At 40.9% G+C, this 19,386-nt stretch overlaps 1 protein-coding gene across 1 annotated transcript in view; it reads left to right on the top strand.

Moving 5' to 3' along the window:
• Positions 1 to 19,386, top strand: part of TTC26 (tetratricopeptide repeat domain 26) — a 2,373,990-nt gene that overhangs the window by 218,058 nt on the left and 2,136,546 nt on the right. The window contains exon 2 of the mRNA XM_044073993.1: positions 17,740 to 17,877. Coding sequence (XP_043929928.1) covers positions 17,740 to 17,877 — 138 coding nt within the window. The remainder of the gene's footprint in view (positions 1 to 17,739; positions 17,878 to 19,386) is intronic.

Below are 19,386 nucleotides of genomic sequence, written 5' to 3' on the forward strand. Positions count from 1 at the left end.
AGAAGCTTTTGGAAGATAAAATAAATTCTGTACATAAAATTCGAAACATTTTCCTGATCATTTCCTGAATGTTTTGAACATTAATAATCAGCATGTTATCAGGACTGTATTAGAGGGTGCTTGTCACTTTAAGACTAACAGGAAGTGTACAGCTGTATTGACGTGAAAACTCTTGGTATCTTGACTAACAGTTTATACACTGAATCCCTGCCTCTCACCACTCTGTAAAAGTAACTGTTCTTATTTATATTTCTATTTTAGTGATTTAGTTCGTGTACTAGTATAGTGGTCTTTTTCACATTGAATTTTATAATTGTTGTAGTCCGATAAAGCTGAGTGTGTTCATACTATTTTTTTCCTTTTTCTTGCTCTCTCCCTAGTAAGACTATACTGTATTTTGTCCTCTTTCTCTCTTTTACATCATCGTATCCTTGTAGAGCGTGAGTGCAAGCTGTTAGTGTTACTGTGGTGTTGAATGATTACAAGGACGCTATTCATGTGTTCGCAAGTGTGTTTGATTGTAAAATGAGCTCGCAGCTTCTTGTAAACGGCCGTTATTTATTCTTATCCTCGTCAGACAGTTTGTGTGAAGAAAAAAAAAAAGAGAGATGATGCTTTTAAACTGTAACAATGAAGTGTTCAACACCGATCAGTTATATAACTACTATATTTATAATTTTTTACCAATACCTACTACTTATTGCTTGATATCTTGTAGCCACATGAAACCCGATGGTTACAAACCATTTATATGAGCTGCATTTCAGTATTTCTTAACGGAGACACCCAGATCATTCACTGCTCTTCTCCTTCCTCTCCCCACCTCCCGTTCTCAATTCTATCCCATCAAGACAATCTATTTAGTAATTAAAATGAGATTTTTGAAAGAAACAATCTCTACAATACTACACATTTAAATTTGATATGAGTGTCGTCGTGCTAACCACTTGACACAAGCAGCCTCATCCTGTAGTAAGTAGAGTTGAAGCATCACTGTGTTATAAAAGAAAAACGGAAGGATTATAAACAATATTATGCATATTGATACAACTAAAAAAAGTAAATGTACATATGTTTTGGTTTCAGTTTCCTTTAGTGTATATTTCACTTTTTAGTAGAATCTTTGAGAGTATTTAAAATTGTTACATTTTTTTATTTCAGTTCTTTGTTTCTTCTTCTTTACGTCAGTCCAGGAATTTTTTTCTTGGGATCTTTTCAGTGAGTTAGATGTTGACCAGTCCATTTCTTCTGGAATTGTAATTATATTATTGTTCTTGATAAAAGAAGCTGCCTCATCTATGTTGTCGAAGGTTCTCATTTCATTTGAGTGAAGAATCTTGATTTTTGCAGGGTATGCAAGTTGAGCTTTAATTTTGTTTTGGTTCAGGAATTTTACAAATGGCCATGCTTTCTTCCTTAAACCTAGAACTCTAGTTGAATAGTCATTATCGAATCTTATTTGGTGTTGTTTATACTTTAAAGGACTTTTCCTCCATGCTGGCTTTAGTATAAGTTCTTTATCAAGGTATGATAAAAACTTTATTACAATGGATCTAGGAGAAGTATTAAGGGATGATGATACAGGTTTTCCTATGGCTCGATGAGCCCTTTCTATGCCATTTGACAGTCCTCCTTTTAGGTCTAAGAATTCCGGCAACCAGGAATTTAAAAATAAAATAATGTCCTCACCCTTAGCTTTCTCTAGAAGACCAAATATTCTAATATTTGTGCGCCTTTCTCTGTTTTCTAAATCATCTATCTTGTTAATTAACCAGTTATTCTGTTGTAGGAGAAATTCACTTTGGTTCTCTTCTTCCTTCAACCTTCCATCTATATCAGAGAGAGATGTTTCAATGTCCATTATTTTTGTTTGTTGCTGCTGTAATAATTCTTTAAAGACATCTGTTTGTTTTTGGCAGTTCTCTTTTAGATTTTCAAGGTTGTCCTTAAAATTATCCATTTTCAATGACAGCTCCTGCAGTACAGATGACATCAATTGGATTTCCTTCTTCAAGGCTGTTTCAGAGTGTGAGTTCTTTGAGTTACTCATTTCCAAGTGGCTATAGTAGTCTCCAGATTAATTTGACAGGAAAATATTGATAAAAAGCTTTCAAAGTTAGTACACTATTAGTTCATAAGTTTATCAATAATAGTTGGATATTTTTGTTCGATGAAATTAATTATTTCCCTGTTATTTGAACTAGTTTTGTGGAGCTGTAAAAAAATGCTGCTACCAGTTAGCCATTCAGGCTCCCCCCCCAGCTTTGTCAGTGTTTGGATGACATTCTGAGATAGCAAGGTTTATTTCTTTACTGCAGATTGTAAGACCTCTGGCATTTATCTCAGATTTTACTGCATCCTTTCTTGACACACATACCACATGTGTCATCTGTCTCCATGGAGATAGGTCCTGAAAGTTTCCAAGCACAGACACGTAAGGCACATCAGACCTCTCAAAAATCACTTGCCTCATCCTTTTCTAAATAACATAATTCCTACTTGCATATAAAACTTTAAACTGTTTCCAGAGAGAATGGGCTTATTTTCCATTAACCACAAGACCTCATGAAAATAGTCAGTCATAGGCCTAAATCTGTTGAGCAGATTATTACCAATTAAGAAATCATTTCCTGGTTTACTGGTGACATACACTGAATGACTCACTTCCATTTTTCTAAACTTTACCTTTAGCCACACTTTACCTAAGGTTGTTTGCCCTCCATCCCCACCCCTGTGTGTAGTCTATCACCTGCAGGCCATCAGGTAGGATTTTTAGTCTCTGAATCTTTTAATGCTCTGCTCAGGTTATTTTAGAAGCCTCTTGAAATTAGAATTATTTCAGCTCCTGAGTCTATTAGGGCCTCGTGCTTTAAGCTTGTGTTCCACATTTACTTCAAAGTAAAACCTATCTTGTACCTACGTTAGGGATTAAGTTGCCCAAGTAGAATTTGTCTTGCTCTGTCTCTTGTAACAAGGCAGTATCAACACTACTGACAGTAGAAGATTTTGGATTTTTCAGTAATAGGTTAGTTTTATAGATAACATTGTGTGTTAACCTTTACCATGAATAATTCTTTCAAATCATTAACCATACCAGAATCGTTTATCTTAGCAGCCTCAGATGAGACAGAAGAAATTAGTCAGTTGTTATTGAGATTACCATTGTCGGTAGGAATAGGATTACTGTGTAGTCCACTCCCAGGGTGGAAACCAGGAGACAATGAGGATTTTTTTGTTCAGAAATTTTGAAGCAGGGACTTCAGTTCTTCTACCTCTCCCCTTGTCTGTTTGACCTCATCCTGTGACCTGCTTATTTCTTTTCTGGTTCCTTTTGTGTAAGGGGATTAGGTCTGATTCTGGGCTGGTCGTTATTATAGTGTTGGTACCATTCGTAGTAGTCACTGTCAGAACCAAGTCTCTGTCTCCGTTTATATCTCTTGTCATATTGTCTACCTGGCCATGTCTTCTGTATGACTGTCCCTGGCTAGAATATGACTGAAGGGTTGGAGGTCTGGGCTGCAGAGGTAGCTCTGCTAGTTTGTGGAGCAGGAGGTATTTGATGAGTTGTAGGAGAACTGGCACTGGCTTGTGATGGCAAATGGGTATCAGCTTGTTCAGGTTTATTGTTGCCTTTTGAATGAGGTAATTCAGTTCCCTCCATGCCAAGAGTATCAGAAGTTTTTACTTTTAGAACTTAGGCATGGGTAGCAGGCAATTTTTCCCCATTTCTAACTGCCAAAGCTTCATCCCCCTTAGTGGATTCCTAGATATCTACTGCCGTGTCTACAATCCATTAAAACAGAAGTAATATCAATAGGCTTATGTGGTACAAATATAAGCCCCTTTGAAAACCAATCACAGTGTTTAGTGTCAACTTTCAATGAGGAAAATTTAAAGACATACAGGTGTAGTGTTTGTCGTATCTTCCTAAGCTTTAGGGATTACTGTGACCTAATATGGAATGGTAGGCTTTGGAAGTATACATCTTGAAAATCCTCTCTGTCTCTCTCTTTCTCTTTCTCTCTCTCTTTCTCACTGTCAGTATCAGCTGCAAAATACACATCCTTTCACTGTTTATAGAATTCTTAGGGTTTGTGATTTATATGGCATTTTAAGGCATAGGCAGCTTGTCTGGCCTCACTCCTACAGCGACACCACCCAAGCTCCCTTTTGAAGAACTTTTAAAAGCTCTGTGGGTCATTTTTATGTTCTTCAGATACTCTAGCCCAGTCTTTTTTTTTCTCATCTTCCATTATGAAACTTTGTTCCTCTTTAATGGTTATGGATAATGATGCAAAGTATTCCTTAAACTTTCAAATACGTAGGGAAATATCACCATTTTTTTTATTTGCTTTGGAGTTGAACTTACTGTTAAGGAGCTGTAAAAGTTAAATAGCAATTTTAGGAGTTACAGGCCCTTGTTACCTTTTGCTTACCCTGTTATTATTGGTAGGCTGGGACTCATCACTATCAGAGTCACTCTGGTAGTTACCTGCCTTCTTAGCTATACATTTTCTGGGTAGCTGCTTAATGGGTTGAAATTTTGTTCTTCTTCTTCACTAAAGCAACTACTATAGCTAGTGCTTCTCTCTTCTGGCAAAACGCTCTGGCTTCATTTTATCCATTTGCTGTGTTAAGTGTCCTGATCCCTCTGTTTCTGCTCTTGAAATTCAGACTGTTTCTTTAAGTAATCCATATTACTCTGAACACCAGTCAAAAGAGGGTCCTTTCTAAAAATTCAAACTTCTAAATCTCTAATTTGTGCTAGCAGCATGGTTTTATGGTGACTAAACATTTCACACCTTTCAGTATGCAGTTCAAGTTGTATGACATCACAATGGCATCACTCGGTGGGAACGCCCTCTTTTTTTCGTTCCCGCCACCTGCTTTTGGCTGATTTACTATGCTTTTCTGTAAAAAAAAAAAAAAAAAAAAGCATAGTAAATCAGCCGATTTACAAACTCCGATAGTCTGTTTGCTTTTTGAAACAGAATACCGGAGTTTGTACAGTGTTTTCCAGACTACCGGAGAATCAGTTTGATTTCTGGATAGTCCGGAAAAAAACGGAGGGGTGGCAAGCCTAGACAACAGCAATAACACAAATTTTAAAACAAGACAGTTGAACTAATACAATAGAACAGCCATTTGCCAATTAGGCATCCATTCTTTTTTTATACATCTGCAAGGTGCATTTACAGCTTGCAGTTACTATTTCCAGTTCTTTCTTTCTGTTTTAATTAGCTTGTCCCAAAGACCTCCTCAAATTTATACTGTCAGAATAATTAGGCTGGAATATATTTTATATTAAAAGCAGTGCATTATCTGTGAGTGCAAAAAAGCTGGCTCAACACTTCTGTCCCCCTTTTCAAATCCTGTTGTTCTAGGTTACAATCAAGCCAAAATTAAAGCAGCTAACATGCACCGAGTTGAATTTTGTATTAAAATACAATTTATTAGCACATAAGAAATAAATTAACTTAATTCTGAGTTGGCATCTGTTATTAAAACGTAACATCTGATGTAAATCTTTATTCATTCCTTACTGATAGGACTACGGTTCTGTCCTCGGAACCGACACGGCCATTTCCAAGCTCATGCCAGCCAAAAACTCTCAGCTAAGACCTACCCATAATGCCCCTCTCATAGTCTCTTCAGATCTCGTTCGCCTCGTTCCTCTTCAGACGTGCCAAGCCTTCTCTGTCAAAGCTAAGTGTAAAATTTGTGTATTTTTGTATAGTTTCTCTCAAAACTTTACCCTTTTTAGTCAGTCTCGCTAATTTCTCCTCTCGTCTGTAAATTTCTTCTACTTCCTACCCTCTAACTTTGGTAGTTACTCTTATATCATCATTGGTACTGTCTCTCTCTCCTACCTTTGTTAGGCCTTCCATTTACCACTTGTGGTATTCCTAAGTACCATTGTTGGTACTCTTCTCTTTCCTTATATATTAGAAAAAAAAAACTTTCTCTTTTCATTTACAACCTCTTTTCAGGGCACACCAATTTAGCCCCTTTCTTGAAAGGCCTGACTCTCCTTCAGCAGCCTCCTATAGATCCACCAGGAGCCTTTCAGAACAAGATGTAGTGCGGGTTGTGGACCAGCTTCAGGCGGCTAGGGGATTGCCCACCCCAGCTAGACCTTCCATCCCCTTTGGAACGGAACCCTTCACAGCATACTCACCAGTATATCCTCCTCCAGCCTCCTCCCAGGCTCCGGAAATCTCTGTACCGATGACCACCCTGGTGCATACTGTCTCGGCTCTGACTGTGGAGTTTCCCCGGTCTGCACTGACTACTCTTGGTGCATCGGCTCCGTTGGAACTGGTGCACTCTCAGAGCAGTGTTTGGGCTGCCAGCACAGAGGTTCCTAGTTCGACGCCTATTTTTTTCACTGGCACTGTCTATGTCCATGGCTCCACCGACAGCTACCAGTCCTCTTGGAGCTCCTCACCTGGAGGAGGGCTCCTCAGGGCAGGGTGCGACCCCGGTTCCGAGGTTATCCTTCTTGGTTCCGAGCTCCCATCCCTCCTTGGATGGGCCTGCTTTCCAGGTGATGGAGAGGGTCCTTGCCTCCACAGACTTGCAGTCATCACTAGTGGCATCGACACCAGAACCCCCCCTCTAGGATGCAGCTGTCCCAACCCCCTACTCTAGGATCCCAGGCACAGGAGCCACAAGACTTTTCCTTGAAGGGAACTGTTTCTCCGGAGTCCTCCTCAGAAGATCCCACTGGGGAGTCACCCCAGAAGAAACGGTGCAAGAGGCAGCACCTTGATTCCCCTGAGGAATCTATCACTGAGGACACCGATTGTGATGAGAGAGAAGGGTCCCCACGGTCTCGCCCAGAAGACGTCTCATTTGGAGACATTCTCGAAATCCTCAAGCAGAGGGGAGAGTGGAAGTCCTCTAACCCTTCGGAGGAATCGGTGTTGTTGTAGGCTTTCCATGCCCGGCCATCTACTTCCTGGGTGAACCCCACCTGCAGATGAGCTTGTAAAGCTGATCATGCAGCGTGCCTGGAAGGCCTCGGATAATGTAGAACCTGTCCCCTGGAGGCCAGACAAAATTTTATCCACCCCCGAATACCAGCCCAGTTGGTCCAAGCAGTTGACAGTTGATTCCATGGTCGTGGTGGCGGCCACCAAGAGGGAAATGTCAGAAGATAGTTCCACTGTTCATCCCCCGAACAGGGAGTCTCAGGCCATGGACAGACTGGGGAAGTGGACCTACGCTTCAGCGATCTTTGCCATTCGATCGCTGAACTATCTGGCACACTTCACTCGCCTCCAAAGAGACGTAATTTTTGAAAAGGCTACCTCTTTGGTGGGGGTACTGCCTGATGAGGTGCGTGACACTGTCGCCTCTCAGCTAGCTACCCTAGACTCTGTCTCGAACTCCTTGATGCAATTGATATCTCACACCACTGAGGGGGCAGCTCGAGCAGCTGCATCAGGCATCGTCATGAGAAGTCATGCCTGGATGTATTTAGTGATTTCGCAGATCACTTTTAAATCTTTCTTCGTCAATGTGCCTGTTGACGAATCTTCACTCTTTGGTCCCAAAGTACGAGACACACTATCACGAAGTGAGAAAGACAGAAAGACCTTGTCTGCTGTGAGCATATGTTTTTCCACCCCCCAGAGGCACTATTCCAGGAACCAGAGGAGAGGGCAATTGTGGTTCAAAAAGTCTCAAGGATCTTTTCCTGACACTCATGGTGAGCAATCCCCCCGGGGCAAAGGGGGCAACTCATCTGGAAGATGCCCCTTTCTGGGCAGAGGGGATCTGCATAATGAGGGTGCTATAGATTCCTTCTCCGGCCAACCCTACCAGCGCTTCTGAACAGCGGCCCAATTGCTTTCCTCTGGAAGCAGTCAGGGGTCATTTTTCTCTGCACCTACCATCCTGGCAACTTATTGCTACCAGTATATGGGTGCAGAGAATAATATCCAGAGGCTACAATATCCCATTCGATCTTAGTCCCAGAACCATTAAACGAATCCCTGATGTTCCACCCAATCAGAAGGAGGTAGCAGCCTTAGACCATAGAAAAGCTGCTAAGAAAAAGAGTTATCCAGCCAGTCCCACCAGACCAGAGAGGATCCGGGTTTTACTCTAGGTTTTTTTTAGTGCCAAAAAAGATATACTGGAGACCAATCCTGGAAATTCCTAATGATCACAGTACAGTCCATTCTCCCTTTTCTAGGGAAGGACAGCTGGATGTGCTCCATAGATCTCCAGGATGTGTATTATCACATAAAGATGGACCAGCTCTCCCGGAGATTTCTTTGCTTCTGGCTGAGAGCCAATCACTACCGGTTCAGGGTACTGCCATTCAGCCTCTCGACAGCCCCCCCCCCCCCGAGTATTCACCAAATGTATGGCAGTTGTAGTAGCTCATCTTCGACTACAAGGATTCCAGGTGTTTCTGTATCTAGATTATTGGCTCCTTGCCACCACGACCCGGAATCTTCTCATCCACAGCCTCTCTTACACTCAAGGCCTTGCTCTCCACTTGGGGATTACGATCAACAAGGGCAAATCTCAAATGTCCCCAACAAAAACACTGGAATTTATTGGAGCGATCTTTGACACAACATCCTGTCAAGCTTCCCTCCCTCCTCACAGACTTTCAAAAATAAGAAACCAGAGCCAAGCCCTCCTTCCACAGACTTTTGTACCAGCATGCCTTGTACTACAACTATAAGGCTCTATGTTAGCAGCCATTACCCTAGTACCACTGGCGAAGTTGCACATGAGACTATTACAGTGGCTCCTTTCATCACAATGGTCAATCTTGACCCACCCACTCGACCACGTGATACGTCTTACAAACCTTTGCAAGAAAGAAATGCTATGGTGGATGAAGCTGAAATCAGATCTTTGGTGTCAACCTTTCTGTCTCTCCCAGCCCAGGGCCACGGTTGCTTCCCTGTTAGGGTTTGGGGGGCATTTCTAGGGAAAGATGGTCCCCCATGGAGGCCAATTTGCACATAAATGTCCTGGAATTGAGGGCAGTTCTCTTAGTGTTGCAAGCGTTCCATACATCCCTCCCTTTCGGGACCATTGCAATTAATTCGGACATGTCAGTCGTCTGGTGTATAAACAAAGAAGACAGAACCAGGTCTTACACCCTGTGTCGGGAAATCGTGAGAATTTGGTACTGGGCGATAGCTTCCAACCACTTTCTTATAGCAATGCACATTTCCGGGAGTTCCAGCCTTATTGTGGACAGTCTGAGTAGGAACATCCTGATGCTTCACGAGTGGTCCCTCAATCCTGTAATAGCAGATCGGATCTTCCGCCGTTGGGGCAGGCCTTGCTTCCCCCCAAACAAGAAATGCAGAAGCTACTTTGCCCTGATCCCCCCTCAGGGGGCATCACCGAGGGATGCTCTAATGCACAATTGGCCCTTGGGTCTACTGTATGCCTTTCCCCCATTTCCCCGCATCCCGAAATTCCTCCAGAAAGCTCAAAGGTTGAGAAGCAAAGTGATCCTCATTGCCCCTTATTGGCGCCGTCAAGTCTGGTTTCCTTTCCTATGGCCTCATCTGATTCACAGCCCATGGATCCTGGATCAATCCCAAGGTCTGCTATCTCACCCTCAGTGACTGAATCACCCCCGTCTCCACAGCCTCAAGCTCACACCTTGGTTCCTCCACTTCTGATGACTGGCAGGCTGCCTGATATTTCATCTCCTGTCCGTGAGATTCTTCTGGCTTCACACAGACCTTCCACCAGGAAAATTTATTCTAGTAAGTGGGCTAGGTTCTCCACATGGGCCAAAGATCAGGACTTAGACCCTTTCTCTATGCCTATTCAGAAGATCCTACAGTACCTGACTACTCTTCTACATGCAGGAGCTTCAGCATTGACGATTACTGTACAATTTAGCAGCTATCGCAAATTTTCATAATGGATTCGATAATTATTCTGTTATGTCACACCGTCTGTGCAAAACTTTCTTGAAAGGAGTATTGCATGTAAAACTTCCTGTCAAGCCCCCCATAGAACCTTGGGACTTGACTTTGGTACTCCAGTCATTAACAAGCCCTCCTTTTAAACCTGCTAATTCATGTGATATAAAATGTTTATTTTGGAAGACTCTACTTCTAGTAGCACTTACCTCAGTGAGAAGAGTATCTGAGTTGCAGGCTTTGAGTGTCAAGAAACCTTACTTGAATTGCCACAGGGATAGAGTGTCCCTCCATACTGACCCTTCCTTCTTGCCCAAGGTCATTTCTGGATTTTCAGTTAACCAATCTACTGACCTGCCAGTTTTCTTCCCTCAGCATTCAAATAGAGGGGGAGTATTTTTGCACACCCTTGATGTTCATAGGCAGCTTCTTTTTTATTTGGACAGAACTAAATCTTTCAGAAAAAAACGGATCAATTGTTTGTAGCCTTTGCGGAACCCAGATTCGGTAAACCTGTCTCCAAAGTGACTCTATCCTCCTGGCTTAGAAATGTCATTACCTTCATCTACCATCATAATAAACTGTCCTTACCTTCCAGAGTTAAGGCTCATTCCACTAGATCGATGGCTACTTCTGTGGATTTTCATTCCAGAGCCTCTATGGATGATATCTGTGCAGCAGCTACTTGGGCAAGACCTCATACCTTTATCACTCATTACAAATTGAATTTGGCCTCCAGGGGACAAGCATCTTTTGGTTCTATGGTGCTCAGGAATATCCTTCCTTAGGGCCATCCAGGACTCAAGAAGCTGGGGACTCAGTCCTATCATTAAGGAATGAATAAAGATTTACAGCATCAGATAACGAAGTTGTGCCTTGCCGTAATGTTCCATCTGTGTTGTAGATCTTTATTCATTCATTACTTCCCCCTGCCTGGACTCCTGGTGGACTTTAGGATCACCTGGTTAAGGTATTTGCTCAGAAAGAGCCTCCTACTATCTCTCTTATTACCTCTATAATATAGGGGCGGGCAAACTCGATCTGAAGAGACTATGAGAGGGGCATTATGGTTAGGTCTTAGCTGAGAGTTTTTGGCTGGCACAAGCTTGGAAATGGCCATGTCGGTTCCGAGGATGGAACCAAAGTCCTATCAGTAATGAACGAATAAAGATCTACAACACAGATGGAACATTATGGTAAGACATAACGTCTTTTTTCCGTACAGCATGAAAGTCCGAAACACTTCAGATTACTTGCAGTAGTTCCTGGCAGTATGGGAAGACATACAACATACCAGGTGGTCAAAAAAATTTAATGGATCCAGCTTAAAGTCTTTTGTTTTTTGGTGTGCACTATGGAATAGTTCTGCATTCTCTGTCCACTCTCTCTTTGGAGAGATCCACAGAACAGGTGATGCTACATGGCATCGGGTTTCTGGCTCATTTAACAAGTTAAAGTTCAGTTTAGTTGTAGGGAATCCTGGTTAAATGCTCCTGTCTGGCACACACTACTTTCCCTCACTGAGAATGAATCTACCTTTTTGGATTTGCCAGTCCAAGAGTCGACAAAATGGAATATCAAAGTCTGTGGTCCCCTTTCCAGAGTGTAGAAAGCTACTTTAGTCCTAAGCAGGGCCTTGTCAGCAAACAGTAGGCAAGAAGGTAAAGTAACTGAAAGTCTCAAAATGACTTCAGAATGGTTTCAAAATGAAAGTTGCCAAAAATGATTGAATGACCAAATGACTGAAAGTCAGAAAAAAGAATGATTTAATTTCCATTGCAGGATATATCTTTGCAGGACAGCGGGGGATTGGAATTTCCTTTGTTCTGTCTCTGCAGTTGATGAAGTCTAGCCTTTGCCTTAGCTGTTTATTTTACCACAGTACATGATCTCTTTGAGTAACAACACATCTTGAAAAAGGAGGGAAACCCAGACATCACTTTCTTTACATCCTTTGCTTTTATTACCCCTTTCTGCCATCTTGACACCTTAATGTCTGTGAAGCAGGATAGTACATAATTTCATGCATCGGTTCAATAGTCGTGTGTGTTTATATCACCTCTTTGACTGTGCAGAAGATAGGATACTCAGTTTAGATGTTAGGCAGAGTTTTGCAGATGGGCCCGTTTGTTTCAAACTCACGGTTAGGAAATGGAAACCACCTCTGAAACTCAAAATACTAAACACAAAAATTGCCCCAGAAGCTTGAAGAGCACACCAGACTGAAGTGTTATTTATCTACAAGTAAAACACATTTAGCACTTTCATCCTTGGTGAATGGAACTTCTTCAGAATAAGTAAAAAAAACTCAGAACATTCCCTTTTTATACGTAAACCTCCTCCTCTAGATTTGCTTTACAAGAGCCATCACAGAAAAACAATGAATGCCCACTGCTGTGAATTTTACTCTGTAGCAGCACAGTCCAATTGAAGTAAAAGCAAACAATTGTTATAAATAGAACATTTTGCAGTTAAAAAGTACAGTTTATAATCATAAATATATGCAAAATAAACAATATAAAAATAAAAATATGTAAATATATAAAAAATTGTGTGTATGTATGAATATAATATAACATTAAAAAACATTTATTGCATTTCCCATAGAAACGTTGTCAGCATGTTTGTCCACTTAATATAACTCTTACAATATCAAAGAATATAAATATGCTTGTTTTGAGGATGTTAAAAATTATTACTCTGTCCTATTAAAATCTATAATACTGATTAAAATCAGTCAGAGAGCTGTCTTCTACCTTAATATGCATCTAATAGACACCATTTCATTCAGCCCATAGGGACTTGTAGCATTTGTCCTAAGCTGCCACTTTAGTTCTTTGACCTCTAATAAATCCTTCCAAAGTCCCCATCTTTACAGTTTCATATCATCCACTATGTAAAATTTAAAAGTGTGGCCATTGTTTTCACTGTTGTGTGTATACAAAGCATTGTGTGCATGTTTCCCTTTGATAATGTAAAGATGTTGATATACCTTTGTTTTAAAAGTTTTCTCAGTTTATTTACCTATATAAAAACTGACACATCCAGTGCAATGGGCCACGTATACCACCTGTTTGCTTAAACAGTGGTAATGTGTTTGATGTAAACTTCTCCATACCATCAATAAAAAAGGTACTGCCCTCTAACATACAGTGGCATTGGCTGCAGTGTACACAAACCCTCGTACCTGGAGAGGTACTAATTACAAGGCGTCTTTCCAAAAGTTTACTCACTGGTAGGCTAACCCTAACCTTGTGTTATTTGTTTCTCAATATTCCAGAGGCCTTTTTGCTAGGGAAACAAACTTTAATTGCATGCCTTTTGTTGAAGCCAGGGTGCATCTTTTAAATGCCCTATATTTTTTAAGTATTTTTGTTACCGGATATGCCAGGAAGTAGCAAGATTAATACACAGCCATATATGAAGGCAAAATGAAGAAATGCAATCAAGACACAGTAACAAAGGTGCAATGCATGCAATACTAAATGTCAATAACAACATCAGATAGCAATAACAGCAATACTGATGATAGCCATGGCTAACAGTATCAGTAATATATGTATTTACTTTCCTTTTCTAGTAAAAGGGCTAGTCCTACACCATCCATAGATCTATGCTGTGCTCTAATATGTACAGGAATGGACTTTTGTTTTTTGTAGATAGACAGACTGCAGTGGTATCCTCTGCAAGATATACTTGCCCCTCCAAACCGTCTTTTGATGTTGCAGAAGAGGTTTAGATCCCTAGACTGGGTGTTTCTGATGCCATTTGACTTGCTGATTTGCATTAAATATGTTGGTAATGGGTCAGAGGATGCTTTCTGTCCCAGACAGAGGTCACCTCTTAGTCTATAGGATATCAAGTATAGTGACAGGGCTTTGAGTTGGTCAGTATAAGATAGTGTTGTTTTAGGCCTTGTATCCTTTTAGTGAGGTATCTCTATTGGAGTTCGAGTTGTTGCAGCATCTGGACAGATACATGCCAGAGGAGGCATTATGTTCAATGATTGGCCTAATGAGGGCCGAGTACAGGCGTACAATGATATCTCTAGATCTAGACATAATCCCTTTGTTTATAAGCTGTGCAGTATAGAAAGACTACAACAATGGACTCATGTTGATCAAAAGTTAGGTCACTGTCCACATAATTTCTCAAGTCCTGAACAGCTGGGTTAACTCTTAGGGGAATCAGTGTGGTAGTTTGCTAGGGTAGATGGCTTCCCAAAGGATACCATAATGCATTTTTTGACATTTAGTTTCAGTCCATGATTTTGACACTAGTTATTTATTTGGGACAAGTCTTCTGCAGGAAGGCTAGGTTGCTTGGGGATTCAATGTCTGCTCCTAACTAGCAGTCCTCTGCATACGTAGTTAGCCAGAGCCCTTTGGTATTGGCAAACAGGAGACATCGCAGCCCAGAACTCTGGAGGACTACCATTTTGCCTTCATCCATTTCTGTGGTGACAATTTAAAAAGAAATCCACCAGGTTGAGTAAGCAAGACCTGTTCTTGACGATTCCAAACAGACATGGGTCCGATGTTTGAAGGTTCCATATGTCCTAATTGATTAGTTCCAGGATAAATCTTTCCATGGCTTTGTATATGAGGCTGGTCAGACTTCTGGGTCTGTAATTGCCTGGGTCTGTGAAAGGTCTTCCCTTATGCAGGGAAATGACTGCAGCTGTTCTCCATTCTCTTGGTACAAAACCTGTGTGGAGGCTGAGATTAAACAGTGTTGTCAGGGGTGTGGCTAAATTGTGCTTTATGCTGTTTAAAATCCATCCAGGGATTTTGTCAGGACTCATCAGTGCAGTATTTTTAGCTTTTGATAGCACTTTTCTGACTTGGTCTTGTATGATGTCTGGAGTTGAGCCAGCTTCAGGTATATCCTGAGGGACAAACAGAGAGGAGAGAGGGGTAAAGTTACAGCTAAATTTATCGGCAAATAGCTTTGCTGTATCTTCAGTCTCACTGCAGCTAACATTGCTTGCAATCAGCTCATTGCATTGCTATGTTGTGCTTTTGAGATTACGAACATAAGTAAAAAATGCCTTGTGATTGTCTTTGGCTTGGATAGTTATTTTAGCCTCAAACTTGGCTATGGTGAAATTTATTAAGCTCCTGATTTGTTTGTTTATTTCAGTGACAAGGCTCTGACATTCTGGAAATTCCTTTTTTTTTTGCTTTTGGTAAAAATTATTTTCCATTTATTATAAAGCTTATTGATGATATTATGGTTCCACTTTGTGGGTTTGTTTCTGGGGTTTGCCCTGCACTTGCTCCTGTGGGGTACAGCTGTAACTGTGCAGCTTTCTGCATGCTTGTATAGTGTGGTGGTGTGCATTTCTGCTTATTCAGTGGAGTTAACTGGATCTGCTGGGGATTTGATGCGTGCCAATATATCACTTAGCAGTAGGTAGTTTGTTTTTTCTAAAGGTACCTCGGGTGGAAGAGATCTCTGGTTTCAGTTTTATCTTGAAGGAGACTGCTTTATGTTCAGACTTAAGTGATTAAGATATGCAAAGGATGGTGCAAGATGCTACCATACTAGGAAGGGCAAGATCCAAGATGTTATTCCCTCTAGTGGCTACTCTAATTGTTCCAGGACATTTGTATTGACAAAGTCCAGAAACCTCTGTGCTTGTGCACCAGTGCTGGTGTACATTTGCCAGTCTATAGTTAGATAGTTTAAGATCCCATAGGAAAATAATAATTAGGTTTAATACTGAGTGATTCTAGTTCCTGTAGATAGGTGTTGTGGCTTTCTTGTGTCACAAATGGAGTTCTGTAGCTAGCTAATAGATGGTACAGGACCTTTTTGATGGCTATTTGGACATGGCAAAAGTTAGGGGCATCATGATGTTTACCAGCCTTGATGTGAGTCTCTTAGGTTCATAGGTAGGTACTAGGCTATTGGCCCTAGGGCCTATATAAGCCTAGCCAAAAAGGTACCCTGGCTTTCGCCACCCAGGAAAATTATTTTAAAATGTTATGTTACCACCATGCATTTCACTGGCAAGTCTTGAACCCAGGACCCTGTGCACTACAGTCAGAGCAACATACCACTATGCCAAATCAGCAGTTCTGAATGTAGACTGAGGCACCTTTAACTTTTTTCCCTGTTGTGCAGTAGCTGGTCTAAGTGTATGAAAGGCTGTAGCCCTGCACAGCTGGAGTATTCTGTGCTATTTTAAACCATGTCTCAGTCACTACACAGATGACTATGTCCTCCAGGGTGAAAAGGGCTTGGAGTAGAGTTTCTTGTGTAGGCTCCTAGCATCGATTAATAATACCTTCATATTTTCCTTTGCTTGTTTCATTATGTTGATAGGTTTATCAGGTTGGCATTGCATAAAAAAAGACTCTGGGAGTGTTGTAAATGCCTTTGCCAATAATCAAAATCCTGGGGGGGATAGATGCAGGCCATCCCTGGCAAAGCAGCATGGTCTGTCAGTCATATCCTCCCAGGCTGACAAATATTGGACCCCCTTTAAATTATACCAAAGACTAAGTCAATTATTTTTTGCTTATATTGCAGCATCATCCTTGGAGAAGGTAGGTTGCTGCTCAGTAGTAGGCTCTTACCTGCTTTGGACACAAGGGCTGAGAGCTCCATCTTGTCTGTCTTCTTATAGTCCAGGGAGGTGCACCTTAAGTCATTGACAACGGCATGAATTATGACAGAGTCATACTGCTACTTGTTCAATTACTTGCGTGCATGGGTGATCTGATGGATCCTGGCACCAGACAAGCAACTAACGGTCTCTCTTTCCTTGCTCAGAGACACATCTGTTTGTCTTACAGTGGAGTCACTCATAACAAGAATGTTTGGCTAGGTCGATACCTGCCTTATGGACTCAGCATCTATGACTTTGGGACTCCATGTGCTATGTGAGGAGGTAGGCCTAATTTGCTAAGTGTGCTTTGTGCCTGTATTGTGTTTTGGAGGTGTTTAAGGTTTAGGTATGTTAATCTTTAGAACCTCAGCATATGATGGATTATGTGTACTGCAATTACTAACACTGGCTTAAAGATATCAACTAAAGCAAATATAGACTGTTAAAATAAGTTTAAAAATCAGATCAAGGAATGAAAACACATCATTTTCTATGCAATGGATCTATTACAGTGCAACAGTAAGTTAAAATGTCACAGCAAACAACCACTTTGGAATTTGTAGACCCTTATCTCTGAGATGACTGACCTGGAATTGCCTTAATGCAAGGACAAGCCCTGAACTAGCCTGACATGCACTCTGTACATAAGAATGAAACTGGGGTTTAATACCAACAGTAAGACCACTTAATGCAGTGCAGCTGTGTACTGGAATTACTTATATTGGCTTAGACATTAGTTAAAGCAGATACAGACTGTTAAAATGGATTTAAAAAGTCAGACTTAGGATTTATTCACAAAAAAAAAAGGAAAATAGCAGAATTATAGTAGTTACGCATATTGATGTTCTGTAAAATAAACATGCTAGGTGGTAGTTTTTATATAATTTTGAAGAGCCGACTCCAAGAATTAGAGTAATATGCTTTAATTCTCCACTTTCACCAGAGTAAGTAATTTCTGACTAAAGCGGAGAATTAGAGTGTTACGCTAATTCTTGGAGTCATCTGTTTAGTGCTATTTTGTGGGGGGTTTTTTTTGGTTTTGTCTTTATATCACTATCGGTTTGGTTTATTTGTTGGTTTTACAGAATTTTTTTTAAATAACTGCAGCTTTATTTTTTTACAGCAGTAGTACTTTCAACATTTGCAGGGCAGTTTAGAATCTTTGAATGAAGCCTCTTGTGCAGAAATTTGTTTATTATTCTTTTTTAGATACTTTCACGTGCCAAGCCCGCTGTGGGAGGAGAGGCAGGGCAGAATGATAAAAAGAAGAAAAAAGGGAAGAAAATTCCTAAACTAGAGGAGTATCTGTTACAGAAAGATTACACAGGAGCGATCACATTATTGGAGGTAAAGTTACAGATTTAATTTCATCCCTTCTTTTCCTGTACATTAGTAAGCAATCACTAAACCTTATTGCTCCATATTGTGTAGTATCATTCTAGCATTTTGTAGTCCAGGTATATTTACATACATTTTTGAGTAGATGTGTGGCAATTTATCGTTCCTCATGTGATAAGCCAGTTTAATCTCTTATTCATGCTGACCTTATGAGTAGTGCTTGAAAAGACAGTGAATTCTACTCCCAGGGCAGAAGAATTATCTAGGTTTATTTCACTTGTCCCATAGCTTCACAGGGTCATAGGTTTATAATAGGCTAAGGACTACCAGGTTCTTGGCAAGCATAGCCATGCAATCCAACCCAGTTTTATCCTCAAGTTCCTTGGACACCCATATGGTGGGGTATGTTAGTAAAGATATAGCTAAGATTTATGTGTAGGGAAGTTATGTTAGTTGGGGATTAATTTACTTACTGTCACCTTCTGTCCATCGGAGACGTGGGGCCAGACCAGGGGGTGAATTTGCAATTTATCATCCATTGATCAAGTTTTCTTTTGTACAGGGCCAGGGATAAACTGTGCTTCAAGTAGATGAGGAGCTTATTTCATAGTGTGGGGATCCTTTGAGACACATATTGGTCTCTCCAGAATTTTCTGTTGATGTTGCAGACAAGGTTCAGGTCCTTGGATCCAGTGTTTCTGGTGCTGTTTCTTTTTCTGATGTGCAAGAGATTCATCAGAGCTGGATCTGAAGATGCCTTCTACGCTATGCATAGATTGCCTCTCTGTAACCTGCAGGAGACTGATTACAGAGATAGGGCCATAAAGAGATTTGTGTAGGACAGAGTATTCATACCCTGGATTCTCTTGGTGAAGAACCTTTGAGGGTATTCTAACTGCTGCAAGTGCCAAAGGGGGCATTGTACTCAATGATGTGTCGGATAAAGCCTGAGTATAGTGGTACTTCAACTTCCTTGGAACTAGATGCCATACTCTTGCTTATGAGTTGAGAGGTATAGAACGCTTTTCTTATTGTCTTGGCTACATGTTGATTGAAGGCCAGATTACTGTTTGCATATGTTCCCTTATCTCTAACTATCAAGTCAATTCTTAGAGGTGTTTTATTGATAGAGTTATTAGTTTGGGTGAATGATTTCCCTAAGGGCACAATAATCCATGGCTTTGGCATCAGTCATTTATTTGTGTTAGACCCTTCTTATAGGATGATGTTGTCTTGGGGGATCTATGATGGCTCCCAATTTACAATCATCTGCGAAGTTTGTGAACCAAAGATCTTTGATATTAGCCTTTACTTCCAAAAAGTAGATGCCAGACAGGAGCAGGCCCAACATGGTCCCCTGGAGGAGGTGGTCTCTCCGATCCTAAGTTCTTGGGTCCAATCTGTGAGCCGGATAGAAACCTAGTGTGTTGTGTAGGGATTTATGCCCAGTACTGACAGTTTGTCAACAATTCCTGAGTTGGGATATTGTATCAAATTCCTTGGCCAGGTCAAGGTAGG

The sequence above is a fragment of the Protopterus annectens genome, chromosome 1.part1 (assembly GCF_019279795.1).
Source record: "Protopterus annectens isolate FY-2018-M chromosome 1.part1, PAN1.0, whole genome shotgun sequence".
Lineage (NCBI taxonomy): Eukaryota > Metazoa > Chordata > Ceratodontiformes > Protopteridae > Protopterus > Protopterus annectens.